This window comes from Apium graveolens, chromosome 5, assembly GCF_009905375.1.
Source record: "Apium graveolens cultivar Ventura chromosome 5, ASM990537v1, whole genome shotgun sequence".
Taxonomy (NCBI): Eukaryota; Viridiplantae; Streptophyta; class Magnoliopsida; order Apiales; family Apiaceae; genus Apium; species Apium graveolens.
Genome location: NC_133651.1, coordinates 23,356,196 through 23,365,970, shown reverse-complemented (window position 1 = coordinate 23,365,970; position 9,775 = coordinate 23,356,196). Strand labels below are relative to the sequence as shown.

Here is a 9,775-nt window from a genome sequence, read left to right as displayed (position 1 = left end):
TGTGTTGGATCTTAGTCTACAGCTTTACATGTTGTGGGTGCCATTGCTTTAAGTCTTTATGGATTTGTAAAGCAAGTGGGTATTGTGGTACGTCCTTTTAATGTCTGGTTCAGAACAAAAGTTACCCCGAGATTTTTATTGATGGAGGACAACTATGATGTTGTTGAAGTGGTGGATAGCATCCATGGATTATTCGGTCACTGATTCACACTTCGACAAGAATAATAAGTAATGAATAAGGTTATAAATTTGACGGTGATCTTAGAAGATAATAGAAGGGCGTTGATAAGTGCACACTCAAACACTTGTTGTCTTATACATCTATATAACTCTGAACTAGTTTTTACGGATTTAGAAACTGATCGAAAGTGATCTGTAGTTGAGCACTTGAATCAAGTGCTCTATGATTTCTCGATCTGTAAAGAGTTTTCGAATTTTTTCAAAAGTAGGTTTCTGTATAATGAGATTGATTTCAGCACGTATGTTATACCTTTAATTGCTTAAGCATTTTTAGCCAGTGGGTTTCCAACTATAGGGAAAAAAAATCTTGAACAGGAAAAAGAAAATTCTATAATCAGATGTATCTATATATAACTGGTTTTATCCTCTAGTCCACTATCTAAAGTATATGTGAGCTGGATGAGTTTATACGCAGCTTATATGGGTAGACAGTTGATGCTAATGCCAAGAGCAATAGGGTAGATGGAGATTGACAGAGACACATGTGATATGGCATTTACCTAGAAGGATCCGGGCAGGGTAAGCGATTGTTGCAACATATAAAAGTGTTCAATAGGATTTTTGGTGTGCATAGATGATGTCATAAGTACAACGATAAATTTACCGGTATATAGTATGTTGTGTGATAAGACATGCTTCTAACAACCGGTTGCTCCTACTATTCCCCCAAGTAGAATAGTACAATAACTAAAGGGGACATCAACAGTTCTGTCAAAATTTACATCTCAACTCGTAATAGCAAGTGATCAGTTCTAAATGGTTTTTTTTTGTTTTTTATTACACCGAAATTTGACTCAAAGTTGATAAAAATGCCAAAACGGCACTGGCAATTGCACTTGCAAGGTTGTGTTTTTTTCCGCCGGGAGAGGCAAAATCTTCGCCAAAGCGGCACCTACAAAGTTGTGCCAATTGCCATAACCAACAAAATTAATGGAATTACCTCCAACAACTCAGGTGTAAGGAAAATAGTCTGATAGATTCTATACAAGCTTTCTACGACAACGGTGAGGTGGAAGATTATATGATCATCATTATTTTTAGTGACTTTTTTGTTTGGTAGACCTCCTGCCAAGTATATGTAGACAAAGAGACCTACATAATCATGCAGATGATCTAGATACAACTATATGGGAAGACAGATGTGATGATTAATAAACACGCACATACCAGGAGAAAAAATAGATATTGTATATTGTCCTAAAGACTTTGACACTGTTGCACAGAGCATATGCTCACGCGTAATGGTACATAAATATGCGTGGGTCACAAAATTTAGTATCTTCTTAGAAGATACTAGTATACAACTTATAAGGATTAGATCGACAAATTAGGTGGTGGATTGCACGCTGCTTTACTCTTCAGTTTGTTCAGAAGAAAGCCAAGGATTGGGTGCGACATAAGTATACCCGTGGAAGTGTGCACCTGCAGTTGGGGTAGGGGCTGGGGAGTCATCAGCAGGCATAGCAGTCCAGCACGAATCAAAATTGGCAGTACAGTCTTTGCCACTTACATCAGGCTTGAACTTTGGAATTAGTTCTTTAGCCTCCAATTTCTTCCAGTTAACTGTACGGAACCACTTATGACCTTTAATCTCATCCCCTCCCCTAGGACCGCTGCCTAGCCTTTTTGTTGGGTCCTTTTGCAACAACTGAAACAAATGAAGATCATAGATTACAACTCTTGGCAAATTGACGTGAGGTTAAATTTTTTTAATTTATTTTCCCTGAATGCAGGTAGTTAGTACTTACTCCCTTCAGCAAAGAATGAGCATCGGTTGTTAGGTGTGGTGGAAGCTTCATTTTTTCATTGATTATTCTCTCCTGCAGCTTCTTCCTATTGGCATGTGTATATGGCGGCTAAAAAAACATTACCAAAAGCATATCAATAATAACCATGACAACCCAGCAAAAATGCAATTTTCTAAACCAAGCTACAGCCTACACGTGATTTGCTCAGATAACATTCCATTTTAATATAAATTTAGTACTGCAGAAATCAGGAACTCAGGGTTAAGGTGCTTGGATGGAACATGGAAATCTAGGACGGTTTATGAGTTCCTGAACTTCGTCATGATGATGAAGCCGTGTATAACTAGTTAAAAATTTAGAATGAAGAAGTAAAATATCTAAATGTCTAACAAACACCTTAGATCCATATCATTTTCTGTCCAGTATATAAACATTACATGAAATTGTAATTTTCTAATTACAATTTTTTAACTTAACCAGTCCAGTCCGGTCGGATCAATTTGATTGAAATTTTGAATACCAACCAATCCAAATTCAGAGACAGCTCCACATAAATAAATGGATACTCTCATAATCAAAACCATAACGTTGTCAGTTGATCTAAATATGAAAACTAGAGTGTTGAATATACAAGCATGTCCGAGGTCCTATTCAAATGATGTTACTACCTTCAGTCAAAATATAAAAAAGGACGTTTTACCCAATATAGACTTGATAATTAAGAAACTTGACCAGGGTCATAACATGGCCAATTAATCAGAGAAAGTTGAAATGATAAGCTGATCAATTTCTTGACCAAAAATTTTAAACGAGAACACTAAATATCCTCAGAACAATATGTGTAATTGATTCATCATAACAATGTTTGCAACATTAAAATTGATTAAAAGGTCAGTAGCAAGTTATTAATGGTAGTCCTTCTGGTTTCCATTTATCAGCAATTTTTATGGCTTATTTACAATCCCTCCCTTAAAGTATAACATGTTGTAAACATGAACCCTTAAACAAAAAAGTTATATCCCTTCGTCCCACTGGGATGTTTACATTGGGGGACGGGGGATCGGCACACATTTTAAGGTTCCCGTAAAACATGATTCCTTAAATAATTTTAAATATTTTTTTCTTTTAAATAAAAATATAATTTTTAAACTTTTATACATAAAAAGAAAATTTTTTAAAAAATGTTATAGAACTATATTTTATAATAGCCTTAAAACGCGTGCCAAGCATTAGATGAAAGTATGTAAAGAATTCAGTGGGACGGAGGGAGTATAATTTTGCAATCTATTTTTATATATTTTATATTATTTGATAAATGAAAAATGACAAGATAATGATTAACGAACAATGTTCCCCTTGACGTATTTGATTGCGGACATAATAACCCTCAAGGGCAATATAGAAAGAATTTTAACAAACGGGTTAAAGTGAACAAATCTCATAATTGAAGAGTTAAAATATATAATTTTTTTGTTTAGGGGTTTACGTGTACAATGTGTCATACTTTAAGAGTTAAGTTATCATTAAGCCAATTTTTATATAACCTGAGGTGTCCATCTCACCTCATTGGATGAAATTAATCCCACGAGAGCCTGACTGAACTTTCCTAGGCACGGCTTGCGTTATTTTGGTGTTTCCACCCTATTTTTTAGGGATAGGTGATTTTTTTAAGAATGTTGTCTAAAAGGAGTGTCAAATTCGTTACCTTTAACTCTATTCTTTTTTAAGCTCAAAGGAGTGTCAAACTCGTTACCTTTAACTCTATTGTTTTTTAAGCTCAAAGGAGTGTCAAACTCGTTACCTTTAACTCTATTCTTTTTTAAGCTACTTGGACCGAGTCCCTATCCCATGGCCAACCTTTTTGAATTATTAATCAACATATGAAATCATGTCTATGAAGAACTATACCTTCCCATTCAACATTTCGTACAAGAGAATCCCAACACTCCACCAATCTGCATCTTTATTGTGGCCCTTAGAGAGCAAGATTTCCGGAGCCATGTATTCTGTGGTCCCACACATTGAATTTGATCTGCTTGATTCGTCAATTTCCTTAGCTAGTCCAAAATCAGTGAGCATAACCTGGATAAAGAATACCAGTTAACACAAAACAAGTTAAACTCACAATCTAAACAGAAAAAAGATTTTTTGTTTTAATTTTTTTTTGGGATGATTCTCATTCAGTCCAAATATTAGAGTATAGTGGCATGACATTTACATGCCCATCAGCATCCATGAGTATATTTTCAGGTTTAAGATCTCGATGTACAATTCCGCTATTGTGAAGATGTGAAACAGCAGATACTATCTCAGCAGTATAAAGTATTGCCTGATCTTCGCTACCAGAGACACATGCGAGAACACAAGTCAAATGGATGAACCTAAATCATAACAAAAAAATCCAGGGCTGACACAAGTAATACCTGAACATTCTCTGCCGGTAGAGATGATAGAACAGATGCCCTCCATTTATAAAATCCAGGATCAGATATAGCTTAGACTTTGTCTGCATGATTGCAGAAAACAAAAGAGATAGTAAACTATGCCTAGACAATGAGACACAGCAGGATGGTGTGTGGGACCTTGTAGACAATCACTTAATTCATAAGGTAGAAGTCAAATAAGAAAGGATAGATTTATTTAATGTGGCCCGCGGTTATCCAAGAAGGTGAGAGAACACTCATATTGTGTAAGCATTTCGTATATCTATCTAGGAACTAACCTAGACTGTTTTTGCACTAAAAAGAAATTGCTAAGTGTGCCAAAAATAGGGAAACAACCAAATCAGCAATGCTACCTTAATTGTTTGATCTTAAAACGAAGCTAAGAACAAATTTCTCTACCAACCACCCAAGAAGATGCCAGATAGGCCCGGGGTGTACATGCTACCATTTCAACTTCCTGGCACCATGTAATTGGAGTCTTTTTAACAGATAATGTCAATCCTAGTTATATAAGGACGTACATAGTGTTACTACATTGACCAACAAATGTATCCATCCTAAAGAGGAACCACCATTTCTAGCAACCAAATGATGAACTCGTATAATTGTGTTCCGTTACTGAATCTAAACTTCAAAATCTAACCTGTTGCAGTGTGTTGCCACAATTATTCAATAAATGAACAGTCAGTCAAAACTTTGTAATTTCTTCTAAAATCCTACAGGCTACAAGTAAATGAAATTAAGATTACCAAACTGTAAGCTTCTATTAAGGATTAGCCTTAATGTACCCAAATTTAACTATTTGTCATCCAAATCAATATATCGCATTTGTATCAAAAGCCAATTCGTGATGCACTGTGCAAAAAAAAAAACTAAACACATAACAGGCAAGTCTACAATCAGGCAAATCTTTGTTTATTCTTTAAACATCCTACAACCTACAAGCTAACTCAATATTACCAAACCGAAAGCTTTTACTAAAGAAATGTACTAATCTACAACACCACAAACAAATTCAACTAACCGTCATCCAAATCAATATACACCGTTATAACAAACAATCTCCATATAAACCAAAAACATTAACAAAAAACTCGAATTATACCTGAAAAGAGTAGCGAAGCGGAACAATAAAAGGATGAACAACCTTAGTAAGTATATTCCTCTCAGCATTCATATAATCGACATGATTATTCTTAATTATCGTATCTTTTCGCATAACCTTCATAGCAAGAATCCCATCACCAAAATCCTCTCCAATCCTATCTTTCCTCCTAACTTGAAACACCTTCCCAAAAGAGCCTTTCCCAACCAACCTCAAAATCTCAAAATCTCCAGGCCCAATTTTACTCACCAAGTCCTCACCTTTCTCACACCCCTCCTCAAGATTTTCACTCTCCACCTCAGACTCAGGTTCAGACTCGGGTTCGGATTCGGTTACGGGTCGGGTCGAGTGAAAAGGCAGGGATTTGGAGAGGGTAAAACGTGGAGAAGGGCCAATAAAAGAATGAGACCTGTTATGAATAATCTGGGGCTGATCAAATGAAGATCTGTTGGTTGAATTGGACGGTGGAGATGAAGAAGATGATGATTGAGGCCCAAAAACATCAGAAAAATCAAAATCTTGATCATCTGAAGATGGGATTGAGAGCTTGTTGAGCTTGCTAGCTAGCATTGAGTGAAGGGTCTTTTTCTGTGATGATGTTGAGACCATGTTCATATCCTGGAGGGGATGTAAAGATAGACACAAATTTATGTAAGTATATTTTTTTAGCCAGCCAAGAAAAGAGATTCATGGGCAGGCTAAAGAGAGAAAAGATGTTATGTTACATTTGAGATGGTGAAATAAGATATTGAATGCAAGTTGGGGAGGGAGGCTGGCTAGTAGTAGCCTACAAGAATATAATACTATTAATTTTAAATGTACGTATATGTTGTGTTAAATGGCATAATTCAGTTCATCAACTTTAGTTGAAACATAAGGGGGAGTTTTGATTGAATGAATGTGTGTGTATGCAAACTGATGTGCGGGTCCCTAGCCGATCCTCGGGGTTGTCAAATTTGGTTTTCTTTTCTGTCGAGTCATTCCAACTTATCCTATTTCGTCTTTACAAAAATAGAAAAATGGCTTATCTTATTTTTATTTTCTACGAAAGTGTTATTTTCGGGGTACAAAAAATTTCATTTTTGATATGTTTTTTAATTTTTTCTTGTATAAATATTTTTTATATGTTTTCAAGTAATCAAGTTATGTGTTTAGCTTATTTGAACTCCGCAGATTAGATGTTTTGTAGTGATAATTAATTGACGGTAAAAATACACAAAAAATAATTATCAAAATTCAATTGATCTTTATATTAAAAAAATCAAATAGGTTGTGCTACAAATATAAATTCTTGAAATTTCATTACTTAGCTTCAACTCTTGAGATAATATAAGAAAATTTATATTGTCTATAGGGACCCACGACATGTTTTATAAATCAATATGCACAGTTTACAGAAATTGCACTAAAATAGACTGACATATTTTATAAATTCCTTTTGTCTATGTTCTGCAAGACATGCTTGTACTTTAACATGAATAAGTCAAAATTGACAGCCCTAAGTAAGTTGTATGATAATCTAAGTTTGCATTTGTATTGTATCACTTAAGTTTATAAAAGTGTAAATAGATTAGACTGGAGTATTTTTCTGTAAACAGACTCTAGTCTAAGAATAAATTCCGGAAGAAGATCATGAAAATCATGCCGCAGAGACAATGTGAAGAAGTTTAGAGTTGAATAAATCTGTTTTGGGAAAAACATTCTAAGTTAATAAATCTACATGTCACAGATTAAGTCTTATAGAGAAGTCATTCGAGAACTCCGTAATGACTTATCGAGAAGTCAAGAAATAACTTGCAGAGAAATCTCAGAGATATCGACAAGTTAAATGAAGATATGAAGATTGAAGATATCGACAAGTCATTTATGCACTAGAACTCAGAGATATAGATAAGCCAAAATGAAGACATGAAGATTAGAGATATCGATAAGTTAATTCTACATGCAAAGACATGAAGACCTCGACAAGCCAAGTTCATTCAAGAACTCAAAGATCTCGATAAGTCAAGATCATACTCGAGAACTCAGAGATCTCGACAATTCAATTTCACATTCGAGAAGTCAGAGACTTCGATAAGTCACAACAACTACAGAGTAATAAGAGATCTTGATAAGCCATTATACTTATCGAGATGTCGAGTTCTCTATATACCAAACTGGAGATCTCGATGTAAAACTCAAGTATAGAATGCAGATCAGCTAAATATCCAAGATTATCAATCAACAAACAAATCAATCACTGATTTGAAAAATCTACAAAAAGCAGCTTGAAGAATATAAGATCAAATGCCAAGATTAACTGAGAAAGTAGAAGTCACAAACATGCACGATTTGCAAAGATACACTAAGCCAAAAATAGAAAGTTTTAGTTAACTTAAAGTAGGTTTTGGTACATGCTATTAAATGATGTGTAAAATCAGTGTTAATTGTTCTATAAAGTAAACACTGGATGATTCGGCTGTAAGAAAACAGATGTAGAAAATCGTGTAACTCTCAAGAGAGAAGCGGAGTTCTTAACATACCAAGAACCCGGAAATTTGTAGCAAAACACTAGCTTGATTTTTATATAAAATTAAGTTAGTTTTGAAATATTGTGTGCACTGTCATATTGTGTGCATTGTCTTTAGTTCAGTTAACATAATATTGTTACATTTCTTATCTGCTTTGTTCATCTAGTTTGAGATAATCAAGAAGCCATTAAAATTGTCCAAAACACATTCCCCCCATCTATGTTGTATTCATTACCCAATAAGTAGTATCAGAGCAAAATCTGAAAGCAAACAGATAAAAGATCTTGGAAGAATGAATATACAGAAGCTGAGCAGTATCAAATTCCCACCTTTGACAGATCTAACTACACATTATGGAAGAAGAAAATGTTATTGTTCATCAGGATGACCAATCCATTATACATTCAGATTCTCAAGAATGGGTCTTTCACTCCCATGGTAAGAATTGAGGAATCTACAGATGGGGACATGGTCATTCCTGCACATTATGTTCCTAAAGATCCTTTAGAATATAATGAAACTGAAAAAGAAAAAGTCTCTCTGTATAGTGGCTTGCAACTGATCTTAATAGAGTCACTTGACAATATAATGTACAATAACATTATCAATTATGACACATCCAAACAAATATGGGAGAAGATATAGATATTATGTGAGGGAACAGAGGAGGTTAGGTCAAACCAAAGGAGGATTCTGGTTTCTCAGTATGAAGGGTTTTTGGCTAAACCAAAAGAAGGAATCACTGAAGTATTTGAAAGGTTCAATAAATTGATAAATGACTTGTAGCTAGATGATAAATATTATGAAGCTGAGGAGGTTAACTGTTGTGCATATGTTGTGTACTTGATGATTTTATAAACAAAACATCTAAGTAGATTTTACTTAGTGAAATTATGTAGCACTCGACGGATAAGAATTATAGTCCCGACGGATAACTCATTATAGTCCCGACGGATGATTAACTTATTATCCATCGAGTGAGTAGCTTATGTAATAATAAATTTGTAGCACAGTTATGTATGCACCTTTGTATAGAATCTGTAGTAGCATATAAGTCATGTTGACTTTAACTAGATATGCAGAATAGGTTGATTAATTGTACATAAATGATATCTTGTAATTCTGCATAAGTGAAATAGAGTCAAATGCCAAAATAGCTACCGATGGATGATTAACAAAGCCATTGACGGATGATCAAATGACTATCAACGGATGTTTAATATAGCAGTCGACGGATGATCAATTAAACCATCAACGGATGTTCTGAAAGTCGACGGATGATCATATGAAGAATTCAAACAGCAGTTGAACAGTGAAAGCTGACACACAGCCGTCGAGATGTATACATACACACTGTGGAAGCCCATTAACTGGGTAATAGAGGACGAAAAACAGCAAAGCTTAAGACTGATAGTTTTTATATTTGTTCAGTCTTTTTGACTTTGTAATCTTGGTATTATATAAACCAAGAGAGTAGCAAATAGAAAAACAATTGAGATAGCTGAGAAAACACAAAAACAGAGAAATCTTTGTAAGCAGAATTATTAGCATTTCCTGTATTCTCAGTAGTTCAATTTGTAAGCAGCTGTGAGCATTCCTGCACACAGAGTCCTCTCGATATATTATATATATCTCTGGTGGAATTGTTTAAATCCATCAGAATGTTTTTAAAGACTCTTGTTTTTAATTACTTATGTTTTGATTCTATTAAGTTTCTATTCCGCATTG

At 34.6% G+C, this 9,775-nt stretch overlaps 1 protein-coding gene across 1 annotated transcript; it reads right to left on the bottom strand.

Moving 5' to 3' along the window:
• Positions 1-1,404: 1,404 nt before the first annotated feature.
• LOC141723662 (serine/threonine-protein kinase AtPK2/AtPK19-like) lies at positions 1,405-6,348 on the bottom strand. Its single transcript, XM_074525521.1, has 6 exons — positions 5,538-6,348; positions 4,412-4,494; positions 4,207-4,327; positions 3,897-4,070; positions 1,989-2,096; positions 1,405-1,888 (listed from the first exon to the last, which is right to left on the bottom strand). The coding sequence occupies exons 1-6, from the start codon at positions 6,150-6,152 to the stop codon at positions 1,592-1,594; spliced, it is 1,398 nt and encodes a 465-aa protein (XP_074381622.1). The 5' UTR covers positions 6,153-6,348; the 3' UTR covers positions 1,405-1,591.
• Positions 6,349-9,775: the final 3,427 nt, after the last annotated feature.